The sequence below is a fragment of the Rhamphochromis longiceps genome, linkage group LG9 (genome assembly GCF_057381845.1).
Source record: "Rhamphochromis longiceps isolate RC_006_pf linkage group LG9, R_longiceps_female_GT1.1, whole genome shotgun sequence".
Lineage (NCBI taxonomy): Eukaryota > Metazoa > Chordata > Actinopteri > Cichliformes > Cichlidae > Rhamphochromis > Rhamphochromis longiceps.
Window position 1 is genome coordinate 15892977 of NC_140565.1, and position 18086 is coordinate 15911062.

The 18086-nt window shown below is 40.6% G+C and overlaps 1 protein-coding gene across 1 annotated transcript; it reads left to right on the forward strand.

The window, feature by feature from the left end:
* The first annotated feature begins 624 nt into the window (after positions 1 to 624).
* mtmr6 (myotubularin related protein 6) lies at positions 625 to 13113 on the forward strand. The gene is made up of 15 exons (XM_085418484.1): positions 625 to 842; positions 3001 to 3132; positions 6258 to 6420; positions 6560 to 6717; positions 8985 to 9113; positions 10026 to 10160; positions 10338 to 10470; positions 10592 to 10701; positions 10817 to 10942; positions 11029 to 11078; positions 11173 to 11266; positions 11353 to 11459; positions 11774 to 11908; positions 12002 to 12128; positions 12316 to 13113. The coding sequence occupies exons 1-15, from the start codon at positions 819 to 821 to the stop codon at positions 12670 to 12672; spliced, it is 1980 nt and encodes a 659-aa protein (XP_085274610.1). The 5' UTR covers positions 625 to 818; the 3' UTR covers positions 12673 to 13113.
* The last annotated feature ends 4973 nt before the right edge of the window (positions 13114 to 18086 follow it).

The window sequence follows — 18086 nt, forward strand, 5'->3', positions numbered from 1 at the left end:
TCAGTTCAGTTTTTATTGTTTGGAAAATGTTTAGTTTTAATCTTTTGAAGTATTATTGTTTTTAGAAAATATACACTAATCTAAATCTATTATTGTTTTTTTAATTAACTAAAGCGTTTTTCACATATAGTTTAAGTATTTAGGTTGTTTTAATTCTGATTACAGGCAGCACGGTGGCACGGTGGTTAGCACTGTTGCCGCACAGCAAGAAGGTCCTGAGTTCAATTCCAACATCAGGCCGGGGTCTTTCTGTGTGGAGTTTGCATGTTCTCCCTGCGTGGGTTCCCTCCGGCTTCCTCCCACCGTCCAAAGACATGCAGCTTGTGGGGATAGGTTAATTGGATAATCCAAATTGTCACTAGGTATGAATGTGAGTGCGAAGTGTTGGCCCTGCGACAGACTGGCGACCTGTACCCTGCCTCTCGCCCTATGACAGCTTGGATAGGCTCCAGTGCCCCCCGCGACCCTGAAAAGGATAAGCGGAAGCGAATGGATGGATGGATAATTCTGATAACTTCAAATTGCTTACAAACTCTGTCCTACAACCCCAACCACCAAAACAGTAAAGGAGTTAAAAGTTGAATTTGATCCCGCTTTTATTTTGAAAACCCCCACCTCAAGTGCCGACGTACTTTGCGCAAGCTTTACGCGGATGGAGTGAAAATAATTGACAATAAACACATATCGTATGCCCCCGAAAAAGTGAAGGAGTCTTGTGCAGGAGTCGAAGCTTTCACATCATCAATGATTCATTTCAATCCGGAAGGTGTCGTTTGAAGCTTTGTAGGCGCTGACAGCTGTTTCGACCCGGGGGGAAAATGGAGCATATCCGAACGCCAAAGGTAGCTAACGTTTCTTGCTAATTGCAAATGGATGGGATACAGTCGGCAGCTGGGCCTTGTCTGTTTGCGATTTTGTTGGAAGGCTCGAGTCAGGCTCCGTTTTCTGGCCATCAGTGTTCAGAGTGAATTTGCGTGAATCAACGTTATAGCGTAACGGCTAGCAGGTGTCGCCAACGACTCCAAATGTCAGCAGACGTGGCGAGCATCAATGAGCCGTTTGTTTTTCCCGTTCATCAGGAAGATCGGCTTCCTCTATCTAATTTTACTACTTGCACGCTCTGCTATTTATTGCGACAGATATCCACCGTCAGTACAGTCATTGAATTCAGTATGATTGAAGAAGCAAGGAAAAGCCGGGCCATATCCAGCACAGACTCGCAGGGCTGACTTGGGCTGTACGTCAAATTGGGCGATCGCAGTTTTATCGTAAGCATAAAACGCCAAAACAGTGAGCTCACTGCCTGGGCTAAATCACTCCCAATAGACCAGATTTAAAGGAAAGCAACCAGCTGAAAAAGGCAAGACTCGAGGAGTGCTGCAGTACGAGTTTAGCCCTGCCAGGCCTGTACTGCTAGAAAATATACTGCTATGTGTGTGCACAGCAGTATATGCAAGAGCTGATCCTTTTAACCCTTAAATCATTGATCCTTTCAAATCTGATCTGCAGCCACTCAAAAACAACCAACAACCACCAACAGTCCTAGTACATACTTCATAATCTTCATAATTCCTTTTAGTCTGCCATAAGGTGGCTCAGTGTGCTTAATTTTATCTAACGTCTCTGTTTTTGATCATATTAGGAAGCAGTATCACACGGTTCTTGAGGTTCAATGACAATTGTGCTATTTGTCAGTGGGAAAAAAAAAAAATGCTGAGATCTGGCATGTAGACAGACGGGGAACACCCATGCAGAATGGGTGTTCCCCATTTTTCTCCACACCTCTCAGTGGTTTGTCTGGTTTAAAAGTCGGAGGAGATTATTATTTGCTGTTATAGTGTTTAAAACAAACAAAGAAAACAAGCTGCTTGTTGTAGCAATCAGGGTAGTTTAAGTTGCATAGGCATGTAACAGGATGAAACACAAATCCTAACATTAACTTCCCTATAAGATGGTATGAGGTCTCTGTCCTCCTTCTCTCTTCCCTTTCTCTCTAACCTGCTCTCAAGCACACGCATGTGGGCACACACACAAAAACAACTGACTTCCCGTATGTTCCAAGAAGCTGACTTATGACAGAGCCGCGACCCGCAGGTTGCTGAGCGACCGAGAGAGATTTGATCATCATATCTCAGCAAACGGAAACAAAGTGGAGGATGTCTGAGTCAACCGGAAACAGCTAATGTGATGAATCATGGATTCGGACAGCTAGTGCTAACAGCACTGCACAGTCCAAAAATCAGTGACTTTCCAAATGCACTTTGGCTATAGAGTGAAGGTGACAGGAGCTTTTATTTTGATATGTCTTGCATCTGTGATGCAGAAGGCAATAAAATACCGTAGATGCAACAGTGCAGAGCAAAGTCCAATGGTGATATTATTTGTTTGTTTTATATTGTTGTAACATCAGTCTCATAAAGATCTTTAAAAAGATTGTGCTGTATAAAACTGGTTTTATTCATTTATTTATTTTTTCTAGGATGTAAACCAGAAGCACATTAAAGGTTTTTTTTAAAACCTGTTATAGCTATTAGACCCAAGCCTGTGTGAAAACTCGTGACTTGAGTAAATATATTACTCATTATATCTGCTATTCTGTTTGGGCGTTTGTGGTATTAGTGCAATCAGTTGCTACACTTTCACTGTTGCAGCTACTGAATATAAATTTTTGAGAAGGAAGTCAAAACAAAATGAACTGTGTTTGACTTTAAGCTAGATAAGATTGTTTAATTAAGAGGCAGGTGGTTTGTTTATTAAGGCAGTGGCAGCAAATGTCACTTGTGACTGCACTTATTAAAATTAAACTGGCAGCTGATAGTGAGGACCAGGTGGCCAGGATTAATTGGTGTGCTAGCCAGAACTGGTGCCAGTAATTTTTCTGTCAGGTGTCAACCCTGCTCGCAAGATGCCATCTCTTGTAGTCTCAGTGTATCCAGCAAGAGAAGCAAAGGGTGCTCCTGATTATTTAGATATTACCATTATGTGCATCTGTTTTTGCAGGTGGAGCAGGTGCGGCTGTTGGATCGCTTCAGCAACAAATCCGTTCATGGCACTCTGTACCTCACAGCCACGCATCTCATCTTTGTGGAGAGCAACTCTAACAACTCGGCCTCTGCTGGACATGAGGTCTGGGTGAGTAGTTTTGTGCCAACTATGCTGCCCATTAATGCAGGTTTCAGAGTGCTTGCATATGGATGTCACCTCTGCGAATACACTGTTGTGCAGAGGCATAACTGGAGGATAGCAAGTGCTCACAGAACTTTTACCTCCTGTTGCCAGTTTTCTATAAATTGATGGTGCAGTTTCACACAAACCAAGTGTGCTCTTTAGACAATTTGGGCCTGTTTTTAGTCTAGTAATGAATATTTATTACCCTGCAAATGTTTTTAATACACTCCTGTTTTAGCTCCTAGCCTTCATGCAGGTTTGTTCTGTGTGTGTGGTTTAAAACCCCCTTTTTCTAGGCTTTGTGTTTAGGTGTATGATTCTTGCTGGGGTTCAAATCCTGAACGAGGCCCCAATTGTTATAACCTGTATGTGTGTGACATAATAATAAATTAGGTGAGTCGAAGTCAGTATCAGCAGTGTAAAGTGGTGCATGGATAAGCTGGCAAGTGTATGAGACCTGGTGTGCAAGGAAAAAGCAAGTTAAGATAACCCAACGAAAGAACCAAACGAGGATGCAGAGGCATGAAGACAGCACAGGCACCATCACAGGACTGGAGTAAAGCACCAACAGGAGTGGAGACCGGCAAGACCTAGAGAGGTAGGGTCTTAAATAGCATCTCCTGAATCTCCACCCAGGCAACTCATGGAACCCAAAAACCACACATATGCAGAGCAAACCCGCATGAAGGCCTGGGGCCATAACAACTCCATCACTGAAGGAACCGTTGCAGTGCAATATTGCCATTGGCTGGTGGCAAAGCGATTCCTGTAGATGCCAAGACCTGGGTGGCATATGTTTTGAGCTCTCAAATCAAAACCAGAGGAATATATGCAAATGAAGGGCAAAACATACAGAAACTGGAAGTTCTGCCACATAAAGAACCATTAATGTGATCACTACAGGGAAGCCTGCAACCAGACAGTTTGTTTGCATGCGATTTGGGAAGGAGAGAAAGATTATGAAAGTTAATGTGTGGTAAGAGGAAGAGATAGAGTTTCAAAATGTGCACACGTAGTATTTGTCTGTGTGTGTTTTTCTTCCTGCCCCTGAAAGAGGATCGCTGTCAGTGCACTGTAAGAACTAGGTTAGTAACATCTAGCAGCAGCATTCTGGTTTGCTGATGGACTTATTTGTGCTGCAGTAGCGGCAAAGTGGTGGTGTTGGGTTATGCGAGAATTATGGGCGCGTGTTGCAATGAGCCTAGAGCAGGCACTGAAGACAAGAGGCTATTTAATATTGAGAAATTAGCTGCAACCGTTTAGAGCTCAGGATTTCAACACATGACTTGCAAGATTTTATTTCCTATATTGAGTTGTGATTTGTCAGAATGACTTCATAGCATCAACTAGCCCGGTTTAGTTGGTTTTACATTGTACAATTGGAATATACATACTTGCTGGAATGGTATTACTTCTGAGTGTGCACAATAGTGTTGCGCTGTATGAATCCTGGTTTTTTTTTTTGTTTTTTTAAGCACTAAGTATTTAGTGACTGGCCTACATGCCTTGTGCAGCAGAACCTGGGCCGTGACCTCTTTCCCACCATCCTTCCTGTTTTATGTGCATTACTTCCCTATGTGTGTCTGGCTCAGCGCTGTGTGTGCTGTAGAGTAATTTCAAAGTAACCGTTTGTGGTGTTTGTGTGTATCATAAAATATTAAACAGCATGTGAGTTACTGCCTTTCTCAACAACTGGTGAGATCAGCAATTAGCCTGTGTGTGTATGTGCACATGCGTGTGTGTCCCACTAGTCATTATCAATGCTGATCCATGTGCATCTTTATGATTTCTCTTGGTTGTGATACTCAAAATGCACTCATGAATATGGTGATGTGTGGCATCTGACTCTCTTGCCCTCTATACTTCTGGGTGATATTAAAATAATTCATGACTGAGCTGAGCTTTTTATAGCACTCTTCTGTTTAAATGCATGCTCTTGAACCCGATCCCCTCCCCCCCCAACTAGATCCCTTTAATATTCCAAATCTTATCTGTTCTTCATTGTATTCATATTGCAGATAACACTCTCACTGTCCACTCGTGTTCATTGATGCAAATGTCTAGCCAGCTAATCACAAGGCAGCAGCTCAGTGCATTTTGGCATGTAGGATTGTCAAGGTGGGCTGCTGAAGTTCAGAATGAGGAAGAAAAGTGATTTAACTGACAATGAATGTGGTTGATGTTGCCAGATGGACCGGTCTGAGTATTTCAGAAACTGCTGATCTACTGGGATTTCTCCTCAAAGCCATCTCTAGGGTTTACAGAAAATGGTCAGAAAAAGAGAAAATATCCAGTGAGTAGCAGTTTTCTGGGAGAAAATGCTTTGTTGATGCCAGAGATCCCAGAGGAATGGCCAGGCTGCTTTGAGCTGATAGGAAGGCAACAGTAGCTCAAATAACCGCTTGTTACAACCAAGCCGTGCATCTCTGAATGCACAACATGCGACTTTAAAGCCACAGCAGCAGAAGACCACACTGGGTACTACTCCTGTCATCTAAGAACAAATAACTGAAGCTACAATTCACACAAGGCCACCAAAATTGTACAACAGAAGACTGAAAAATGTTGGCAGATCTGATGAGTCTGCAGCATTCAGAGGGTAGAGTCAGAATTTGATGGAAATGACATGAAAGCATGAATCCATCCTGCCTTTTATCAGTACTTAGGCTGGTGGTGTAATATTGTAAGGGATATTTCTTGGCACTTTGGTCCCTTTAATACCAACTGATCTTCATTTAAACTTTGCAAGTCTTTAGTAGTTCATTGAGCCTCTTTAAATATGAAACTATTCTCTAAACTGAGGTTCCTAAAGAGTAAGGCTTTAATTTTGACATACGTGTTTTTTAAAGTGTGCATATACAATGAGTCCTAGAGTTGAAGAAAAACATTTGTATAACACACACAAAATATATTAGTATGTGTGTATGTTTTGTAAAATATAAAAACAGCACCAGGCTTTATTAACAATACGCTAATGTCATTGTTGGATAGTGTACTTTGTTTAAATTAGTGTATATCGACCCAGCCACTGTAAATCACCAGCCTCTCTTTTCACGTCTTCTTTTTGCCTCCTCTTTCCTTGTCTGCAGATTTTGCACCATCATATAGCCTCTGTGGAGAAGCTGTCCCTGACCACCTCTGGCTGTCCACTGGTAATTCAGTGTCGCAACTTCAGGGTGGTTCATTTTGTTATACAGAGAGAAAGAGACTGCCACGACGTCTACAGCTCACTGCTTCGTCTTCTACGGCCAGGTCAGCTTCGCGTTCTATTCGCTTTGGGCATTTCTCCTATCCACTTAATGCCTAAACAGAGATACATTGACATATTAAATAGTGCTTTCTCATCTGTCTGTGTTTAATGGGTTTCTCTCTGTTTTTCTTCTCTGCGCAGTATGCTATGAAGAGCTTTATGCTTTCTCCTACAACCCCAAACAAAATGACCAGCAGCGAGAGGAAGGATGGCAGCTCATTGACTTGGGGGCGGAGTTTGAGAGGATGGGCGTCCCCTGTGACCAATGGCAGCTCACTGATGTGAACAGGGACTACAAGGTAGGTAGTAAAATCCAACAAAGTCCTCTGCCCACTATAAACTGTATTTATTTACAGATTCTAAACATTGGTACCATCACTGTGATAGTAGTAGTATTTGTGATAGTATTGATATATTATTTACTATAAGTTGACTTATAGTATTTCTGTGTATTGGTCATTGCATGTCTGCATTATGGCTTTAAAAGTGCCAGAAGAACATACTCAGAAAGGGATGTAACTCCAAACGACCTCTGTAGCGACTGAGTAAACACAAAAGAGGAAACGACTGTGACAATAACTGGATTTATTTAAATGGATAAAAAACATTCCCGCCATGTGGTCACAGCAGATGGCAAAGTCCATTAGGCTGGCCTCTGCACTTAAACCAGCTCCACCTTCAGCTTCCTCTGTTGCTTAAACAGGGATAGGCTGGAGCAGCAGATGAAAACAGAAAAAAAGAATTACTGCAGCTTGTACAAGTCACTGACAAAATCATGTAAACCTAAAATGTGCAACATTGTTTAGTCTTTAGCTTAGTGTCATAATGTATTAAAACAAATTAATCCGAATAATTAAACTAATTGATTGTCAAATAACTTAATTGCAAACGAAGTTAATGTGAAAATGAGGTGGGCGTATGAAAGCTTACTCTGTATCTGATTTAAACAGATGAATATTACCAGAGTATTTCAGTTGTGTGGTTGTGGACAGCACCGTCACAGTGGTACAGTCTGGATTAGGGCTGTTGATATAACATATATATCGGATGACGATATAAAAACGTCTATCGTATCATTTTACGCTATCGTTTGTTTCGTGGTGTCGCAAAATAAACTGTTTACGGCAATATTTTTTCATCGTTTTGATGGTCACTGTAGTGGCTATATTAATTTCTTAAAGTTCTCTTTCTCTTATATTTTATATAACCACACTACAGACGGACAAGCGCCTGTTTTTATGCGTTGTCGTTAGCAACAACGACGGTAACAGCATCGGTGTCCGCTTGTTTATGTTCCTCATAAACCTTTCACAATAAAGCTCAAGATCCTGTTGAGACTTTTCAAAATAAACTGAATCACGTGAAAGAGCAGATTATTTACGGATGAGAATTAAAAAAGAGCCGCCAGGTGCTAAAAAATAAACCTTAGACTTAAACGTTAGAACAGGCTTTTCCCCCCAGCACGCTGTGTAATAAATATTCACAAAGAATACGGCGGCTGATACAACTTATGTCTAAAAATGTACAGTTTCATGCATCGGTTAAAACACTCGACTCCAGCTACATGATGCGCAGCTGGAAACACTTCCCGCAAGACGAGCTGCCCGAGATTCACAGAATTTACAGAAAATGTTACATTTTTGTGATTTATGTCGTTATCAGGACGATAGAATTCTTATATCGGAATATGAGATTTTGGTCATATCGCATAGCCCTAGTCTAGATTCAGCTGGCATCCAAGTGATATCACACAGGCTGTCATTATTTGGGTTTAATGACAGCCTGTTAACATTATATCCAGGGGTGCACATAAGGGGTCCGCAGGTGCGCATTAGCTGTCAAAATAAAAGACGCGCACCAGATAAGAAGTTGCAACGCGCGTTTGCGTACATAAGATTTTCTGGAGGAGGACAGACATAGGTTTAGAACTCTAAAAGCTGTCAAAAAAGCAAGCTCCTTTAAGCAATTACTTTGGTGTTCCTCCACCTCCAAAGAAATGTCAGAAGGAGTCCGAACCGCAAAAGAAGCGCGTGTTCTCGGAAAAGTGGTTGCAGGAGGTGAGCTGGATTCAAACAAATGATGAACGCACAGAGATGTGGTGCAGAATATGCCGTGAAAATCCCACTCTAGCGGACAAAAACAGTGCTTTTATATGTACGCGAACTCTCGTTGCAGCTTCTTATCTGGTGCTCGTCTTTTATTTTGACAGCAAATGCGCACCTGCGGACCACTTATGTGCACCCCTGATTATATCACAGAAACCAGTTCGACGTTACCACATCTTAAACACTGTGCGCTGTGGTCCAGAAGAGGGTGCTGGAGCTTCACTGTTAGTTAGCTCCAGCCTTAGTGTGATGGACTACAGAGTCTTTGAGTCAAAAGTAAGAATTTGTCTGTAAAGAAGAAGAGCAGATCCCTGCTCACAGGCAGACTGTATATCATGTGCCTTTATAGATTGTAACATAGTAGCACGAGGCATTCACAAGGTACTGCTGTCTGAACATGGACATTAGTACATTTTTAATTCTTATTTTAGTTAATGGATTTTGTTTGTGACTTTTTTCAGGTGTGTGAGACATATCCACGGGACCTCTATGTTCCTGTCACCGCCAGTAAGCCTATCATTGTGGGGAGCTCCAAGTTCAGAAGCAAAGGACGCTTTCCTGTCCTCACTTATTTCTACCAAGAGAAGAAGGTACATTAAAACTGTGACCATTTACATACGCCAATATTTGTCTTTGGTCCAGTTTCTTTATTTAGCTCTCCTTGGCAAGTTGTTGAGTAGTTACTGAGCAAGATCAAAGTCCAAATCTTAATATTCCTAAGGCAGTACAAGCAAAATGGAAATGGGATTGCTTAAATTGAAAATAGGGTCAACTCTCTCGGTTATATCGAAGTGCAAATATCATGGGAATGAACCAGTGGGATTATATATTAACACGTGCAAAGTTGAGTTGCTTGGCCAAAGGTGGATTTACAGCAAAGCTCATAAAATGTCTAACACGGAAAGGATTTGTACTCCGCTTAACAAATTTGCATGACATCTGCTCATTCGATTTTTTTTTTTTTTTTGGTGTGTTTGTGTATGGATGGAAATTTTGACCTTTCGCTGGCATTAGAAGAAACATCACCACATTACAGAAACGATTAGTAACCAAGGGTCTGTGAAATTTGATGGAATAGCTGCACTTTTTTTTTTCTTTCTTTAATTTTCTCGAACAAAACGTCAGCATCGCTGATGAACAAACCTTGCTTCCAAAGCAAGCGAGGGAAAGAACTCCCACACCCGAAATGTGCAGCATATTTTGAATTGTGATTTTCAGGTTAAACAACATTTAGGTGGGATGAGCAGTTAATGACCTAACATTCTGGGGAATCTTATTGTGTCAACTAGAAACACCTGACTTTTAGGGAAACAATGTAACTACTCAATGGCATTAACATCTAAGTAGTTACATTTATGGTGTTAGGTTAACCAAAAAAGTTTATGAGACTCATGTAGTTGTTCCATTATAGGCAACCATTAGAAGGAAGTAACACAGGCTCAGGTGTCCTGGTTTTAAGGTTATATTTAGATTTTTTTTTTGTACTCTCTTTACCCTGACAGGCAGCAGTGTGTCGTTGTAGTCAGCCTCTCTCTGGGTTCAGTGCACGATGCCTCGAGGATGAGAGCATGCTGCAGGCCATCAGCAAAGCCAATCACAACAGCCGATTTCTTTATGTCATGGATACCAGGCCGAAGGTAAGGTGGTGACGGCCAGGCAGTTTCTCAGAATAGCAAGCGTTGTTCATTAACTTTTAAAAATTTCTTGTATGTGTAAATGGGTTCAGCACTAAATGAATGTACTTTTGAAAACAGAGTTCAGAGCTCAAATGTGTTGTTGTTGTTTTTTTTGTTGTTTTTTTTCCTGTCCTGCAGCTGAACGCGCTCGCTAACAGAGCAGCAGGTAAAGGCTACGAGAATGAGGACAACTACTCCAACATCCGCTTCCAGTTTGTTGGCATTGAAAACATCCACGTGATGCGGAGCAGCCTGCAGAAGTTGCTAGAAGGTTAAACATCTGCTACAGACAGAGGATTTTAAAAAAGAAAGAAAAGATGTTTACAAAAAGGCTTTTTTTTAATGAATGTCAGTCAGTGCACAGTTAATCTTAAATTCCTTTGATCCTTTAGTGACTGGGACTCGGTCACTTTCCATGAGTGACTACCTGGTGGGACTGGAGAGTAGTGGCTGGCTTCGGCATATCAAGGCGATAGTAGATGCTGCTGTCTTTCTCACCAGGGTAAATGTTTTCTGGTTATACTTCTTTAACTGTATTCTGGTGGAAGCTGATAAAAAAGTCATTGTTGTTTTAAAAACCATATTTCTGTGCCATCTGTCTGTTCTCTTAATCCCAGGCGGTGACAGTTGAAGGAGCCAGTGTTTTGGTTCACTGCTCAGATGGATGGGACAGAACCGCCCAGGTCTGCGCCCTAGGGGCGCTGCTCATGGACCCTTACTATCGTACAATTAAAGGCTTTATGGTACCAGCCACAGACGCATGATGTTGAACATGCAGATACTCAGATGCTCCATGTTCTCTACTCTTCACTCTTTGTTTTTCTTCTAGGTACTGATAGAGAAAGACTGGATCTCTTTCGGTCACAAGTTTGCAGACAGGTGAGGTTTCAACTGGAAAATGTGAAGCACTGCATTTGCTCCAGTTCACAGTCGCAAGTTCATATTATTCTATACGTGGATTGTATGCTCTCAGGTGTGACCAACTGGACGGGGATCCAAAAGAAGTGTCTCCTATTTTCACTCAATTCCTCGAGTGCGTCTGGCAGCTGACTGAGCAGTTCCCACAGGTGAGTGGGAGAGTGCAAGCTACGTGAGATTTATATTTATTTCCTATGGTTTTTTTGCTTTTATTTATCCACAACTCTCCGTTTAGGCGTTTGAGTTCAGCGAGTGGTTCCTGCTGCAGATCCACGAACATGTTCACTCCTGTCAATATGGAAACTTCCTTGGTAACAATCAGAGGCAGAGAGAAGAGTTGCAGTAAGTCAAAAACACAGATTTATGCAACTGTTGACGGTTGAAATACTTTCTAATGTCAACTGTGAAATCTATCAGTCTGTCAAGACAATCTCTTTAAAAGATCTGTGCGTCAAGAAAGCCACACCTGGATTTGTTGTCACTGAGTTTGCAGATAACCAGAAGTGATAAAAGACATATAATGTGTAATCCTTCTTTTTAGTAGAAGACAAATAGATTAATTACTATATTGTGAGCTTCTGTATGCGTGTGTGTGAACCAACCATTGGACTATGTCGATATGCTCCCATGTGTCTAACTGCTGTTCTGGGTTGCAGACTAAGAGAGCGGACTCACTCCCTGTGGGCATTTCTAATGAGCGAAAAACGAAACCACCTGAATCCGTTCTACAGCCCTGCGTACTCCGAAGCACATCCTGTGCTCGAGCCCTCCACCCTGCCTTATCATTTCAAGTCAGTACAGCTTGCTCCCCTTTTGGTTGCTGCTTATATCTAGAAGTAAACCCTAAAGGATCTTATCTACATGTGTAACATTGTGATCACCAGGTTCTGGAGGAGTATGTACCATCAGTTTGACCGATCCATGCACCCTCGTCAGTCTATCCTGAAAACCATTTTGACTCTGAAGGAGAACAGTCGTAAGGCAGAGAGCACGCTGCAAGCACTGGAATCTGTGAGCACATTATTGCATATTGTCATATTCCTAAGTTTTAAGCTTGATCTTAATTTTGAGTATTTAAATGACTGCATGAGTATTTTTAATATATAGTATTTACAGTATAGTATTTGTATTTGAGTATTTAGATGCACTTTATATTTGGAATATGTTGTTTTATATACTTAACTGTCGTATCATTCAGAGGCTGCAGCAGCTTGGTGTAGTCCCGGTTGCAACATCCGACCCCCCCGCACCTCCTCCCACAAGAGATCAGCTCTCCAACTCCCACAGCCTCCCGCCACGTCCCGACTCCCTCATTCTGGGAGCGCCCATCAACCACAAAGAAGTGCAGCGTCACGAGGAAGAGGATGAGCAGGAGGAGGTGGGTGAGGAGGCCACTGAGAGCACAGATACAGAGCGGACAGTAGAGGGCAGCAGTGGCACCGAGAGCAGGAAGCAGAGTTATGGAGAACTGGAAGGGACGTATAACAGTGATCTGGTCAAAGAAGAGCCAGCTGTTGTCAGCCTGGAGTTTGGTGTAGCACGTATGACCTGCTAAAACCAAAAAAACAGGGATTGTGAGAGACTGAGGGACATGAGCAACTAAGTAAGAGAGCATACTGAAACTGTGTGTGTGTGTGTGTGTGTGTGTGTGTGTCTGTGTGGGTGTGTGAGAGAGAGTGGGAAGCTGTTGCTCTGTGTGGATTATGTGCCGATTTACGCATTGGTCCTGAATGGGCTGAATGGATGAAGTTGTGTGTCTGTATAGTCTAAAATCTCTATGGAAAGCCTCATTATTATGTCATATACTGCACTTACAGTGGGAAAAAAAAAAGCTTGTTTTCTTTTTTTTTTATTAATGAATGTTGAAAAAGCACTATAAAAAATTAATGAATCGGGTAAGAAAAATAAATGAATCAAAAAACAAAGAAAAAAATGTCGTGTCTTGTAATTTGTACAGTCACGTTGTGCATTTTTGAAATACATGGCCTTGATATTCTTCACACGAAAATGCAGAAAATCCCAGTTTTGGCTCATGAAATGTTTCATTTCATCCAAAGGCTGAAATCCAGCCTAATCTGATCATGTTGGTGAGCTGACATTCCTCTGGTCTGAGTGATTTAAAAAATAAATAAAATCAGTGTAGAGAAAAAAACATTTGTTTGAAACTGTTTGCTGACAGAATAGACAGTTTGTTGACGTCATTTCCAAGAAAACGCACATCAGGTTATGTCGTTGGCAACACCAGAAGGTTTCAGAGGGATTTTTCATTATGACCTACCTACAGAGTAAATTTAACACAGACGTATATGTCACCTGTGCATTTCCGCCTTAACTAGACTGCTATAATTTGTTGCTCTTCTTGGTGCTTCTGCACTTTGGTTGGGAAACAGATGATGAATCATGTGTGGGGCAAATACCAAACTTGAATTGGAGTATGTTTACATAAATACAGGAAGAACTCTAGGACAATGAAGCCTCTTTAATCCTATTTCTCTTCGATCAGGTGATCTTTCTTACTAATGCTTACTGATGCTGATACCCAAATCCTACTGGTTGTATCTGCCATGTCAGTGACTTATTATTTATGACAGCTGACCTCGATTAAAGTTCACCGGCACATAAAAAACACCGCGTGCATGCAAGGTTAAGTTCTGTGGGTTTGGATAGCTAAATACTGTTAAATTCAACAATAACCATAAAACTGATTCCCCTAACTGTGATCTTTCTGCTTGAGAGGTTTTGAAGCTCAACAAAAACCATGACATAGCAGTTCTCATAAGTAAAAAGAACTTCCTGCATCTGGCAAGTTTAGTTTCTGTGATGAATCTAAATAAAATGATGTGGAATTATTTATTTATTCATCAGAAAAAATGTCCTTGGGGCTGGATGTTGTTCGACTTTGATTTGTTTTGGGTTAGATTCACTGGAGTTGTGGCAATTCAGCACAATTTTTTTTAGGCTCAGCTTGTTTTGCCATGAGTCATTACAATTTTTTTTTTTCAAGAACATATTCTATATTAGTTCCTGAATAATCATTATTGGAGCTCAGAAAGGATTTGATCTTGGATTAGATTTAGCATACAAGCAAATGCCCAACCCAATCAGTTTGCTGCACAAGAGCAAGATGTAAAACTTGGTTTAAATGAAGTTACACAGAGTTCATGTGTGTATTTGTCTGCCCTGCAAGCTCTTTTCATCCTGCTGTGTTACATCCAGCAAAAGCTACTAGTCTAAATTCTTTATGGAATTCAGACTAGTAGCTTTTGCAGTGAACTTGTTCCTTCTTAAACGCCACTCAGTCCACAGCCCTCCGATGCCATGGGACTAAATGTAGCAATAAATTGAGCTCTGTGTTTACTTTCAGAAGCCAATTAGACAAAGTGAGCACTGGCCCTTAGACAAATCAGTGTCTATGAGCAAATAAAGTCATTATTCAGCTGTAACAACTTGGAATAGAGAGAGGCTGGCAGTGCAACGTGATGTGATGTGTAAACCCACTGTGCCACTTTACTCTAAAGCTCCATAATATATGAACTGAAAGAAGAAAGGGCACAATAACTGATGTGTAAAGTGCCTCTATATGAAGATAGCTAAAAACAAAGGGGACTTAATCTTCTACTTTAATTCTCTCTTTTCTTGTGTTCATAATTTTTGCTCACATTTTCTAACTGATTATTCAAAAAGACCTTAAAGGTGTTTTCCATGAATCGCCACTGATGACTTGAATGTGTAAAAGAAGGACCTTGTTTATGGTTTAAACAAGTAAAAAGTGCAACAACAACAAAAAACCCCCACTGCATTAGAGCGTCAGAGCTTTTATATGACTCAGTCCCTTTTTTGAATGTGGATAAACAGTAAATCATGTTAATCCACAATCAGCTCTAAGTTTTCTCTCTCTCGTGTTAGAATGGTCTTCCTGTAGCCTACTTGTGCATATTACCTTAAATTAAACATTGAGAAGTGTCTTCCAGAGACAAGCTGCCGAGGGCTCTCCCAGGGCTCTGAATCATTCAGATGAGTAGCTTATTGCACGCCATTCTGGTAGAACGCTTTACTGGACAAGGAGGAAATGCTGTACTTACAATCAGGGCCAAATAGTCTACATATCGGCAGAGCATATGCTATACACATGAGCGCACGTGTATGCATGTTGTATGTGCATTTTTTTTTTTTTTTGGTCTGTGTGGAAAATTGGTTTGCGCCATTGCCCTGTATATAACATGTGACTAAAATCTCTGATGATTGTATTACTGTTAGGACATGAATCTATTTTTATGTATCAGGCTGACACACAAGTGCAGTGTTTCGAACAAGGCAGTGGCAGCCCAGAATATATCAACGGCATTTCTAAATTGACTACAGCACTTGGCTATTTATGCCCTTGTGTAATTTGTTACAGCCATTCTCTGTCATATGACACAGCTTCTATGGCCTTTTTCAGTTTTCCAATATAGCCACTGTACATTTCTGTATAATTATTTTGATGAATGCATTTGAAATAGGCATGTTTTACAGTGGGCTGTGGTGGTGCCACACAGCTCTTAGCCGGACAGTGTTATTTACATGGGGGTTGGACAGATACTGATGTCTCCCAGAAAGTTTTTACATTTCATTTTTAATCATTTTTATCATGTTTATCATGTTTTTGTCATAATTTGTAGAGTGTAGAAGTACACTCCAGACCAGGGGTGTCAAACATAAGGCCCCGGGGGACAGAATCGGCCCAGCAAAGACTTCAATCTGGCCTAGATGACTTTGGAAAATGTGAAAGGGAACAGAAATTTTGGACTTTTAATTGTATTTTCACAATTTTTAAAGCTTTTCTGATTGATAAAGATTTCCCACATGGCTACACTGAAGTAATTAAGTTATAGATTTCTGTAGTTTTCTTTTGCACTGATAGATTGCTTTCTGGTGAAATAGAGGTTATTTTTTTATACGTAAGATATCTCTGGGATTACATTTGCACACTGGCAGGAAGGGCAGTTTCACTGGTGCAGCCAACAAAAGATCAAAATAAGCTGTATGTAGCCTGCGATGTAAAAAGAGTTTGACATCCCTGCTCTAGACAGTCGTTTCTGGTAAGTTTTATTTCGGGTCAAACTGAATGAAATAAGGGAATGTGGTATTTGAGTGTTAAGATAAAGTTGGATAGTGGTATGTAGTATTTAACCTCCTAAGACCCAAACTCCTTCATGGCATGCATTTTTAATTTCTCTTTGCTAATTGGGCTGATTGGGACCTGATGAATGTAAAAACAAAGAATTAACAGATTTTTTTCTTTTATCTGATTTTTGTTTATGAGAAAAATGAGGTCCTCATAAGAGGGCATTCATTTTAAATTTCGATAGAACAGGCAGTATAATGTCCTCATAAGTGGTAATCAGGCCCTTGTAGAGCAAAAATTAGTATTTTGGTCCAGACAACCCAAAATGTGATGTGGACACCAGGTCCTAGGAGCATAAGAATCAATTCATTTAGCATTTATATGATGCAACTCCATTTCTATGAGTTTGTGCAAAGTTGCTACTGGTTGTATGTGGTGGCCAGAGGTATAACCAGGCTTTAGCCTCAGCCTCTGAAAGTAGGAGCATAAATTATAACGGTAATGAAAATCCCCTCCAGATCTGTCATCTCAGCAAGCCACGGCAACTAGAAGTCCAGAATATATGAGTCTAAATGAAAAAAAGGAACATTTTTTACTCCAAACAGTCGAATAACTTGCCTCAAAAAAGTAATTAATGTACAAACATTTTGACCCTGACATATTCAGAAAAATTGATAATTACTGCATTGCAGGGAACATGTATAACTTTTATATACTTTGGGTTGCTTTTTCTGTGTGATAAAGACAAGTTTTCAGAAACACTTTGGTTTTGCAGTGTTTTGAGTGTAAAAGTGTCTGAGCACTCTGGGTTTAGGCAGCTTAATAACATTTAGTACTGCTCCCTGTTGATTACCAAAGTAACAAAAGAGCACAAGCAGTAATCCTTGGGGGTTTAATTTTCATTAACACATAAACAGGAACATGTGTGTATGCACACACACAGACACACAGCTTAGTTTAATCCAGAGCTGGAAGACCCCCTGTGCTGACACAATCTAACCGATAGAACCCCTAATAATGATGATAAAGACTATGTGGTGTGTATGTGTGCCTGTGCCAGGAGCTAACCACTGATGTATGATCAGCCACACCTGTGTCTTGTGTGTGTTACTAGTCTTTGTTAAACCTCTTGCTTGGATCCTGTTGTGCTGTTTTCACAGATGTGGTACTTGAAAGGAAAATGGGTAGATTGCTGATTGTATTGTTCTCACATTTGAAAAGATTCCCGTAGTTACTGATATGTACTACGTCTGACTGACAGCTAAAACTATTGTGGTTTGTTATGTGAACCTACAGTCATGACCACATCAGAGCTACTTCTTTGTTGGTGTCCTCTATGATCCGCAGATAATAAAACTCTTGTGAGATTACTGATAAGATACGTGACTTATTATTATTATTCAAGTGAGGCAAAGTTCAGACACTCTGTGGGGATATTCTGGTTTCTTTTTCTCCTATATGTGAAACTGAAGCAGGAATCCCATAGATGACTTTCTAAAATAATAAAGGTGTTAAAGCAGGAGCCTAAAATAGCATAATGTGTTTTAATGTAATGACCTTTTGCATTCTTTTTATATTGGTCACATACCAAGATTAAAAGTCTTAATATGTGACCGATTTAAAAAGACTGACGTGGACTGAATGAAGATGATGTCATGACTGTGACACATGACTGTGACACTATCAGACAGTTCAAGATGGATAATAAGGATACACGCTCTAATTAATTAGGTTATTTATACCCTGATGTGAAGACACCGAAACTCTTTACAAAATTTAAAGCACCCTTTTACTTTGTTGACAGATATGCATTTCCTTGAAATGATTTACATCTTTTTCACAACTTCTGCCTGGTAAAGGGT

Bases quoted from the DNA above. Each gene is read 5' to 3' on its own strand.
- mtmr6 (XM_085418484.1), top strand. From the start codon at position 819: ATGGAGCATATCCGAACGCCAAAG. The intron at 10,702-10,816 runs GTAAATGTTTTC...TCTTAATCCCAG, and splicing joins CTGCTGTCTTTCTCACCAGG to GCGGTGACAGTTGAAGGAGC. The intron at 11,460-11,773 runs GTAAGTCAAAAA...TCTGGGTTGCAG, and splicing joins AGGCAGAGAGAAGAGTTGCA to ACTAAGAGAGCGGACTCACT.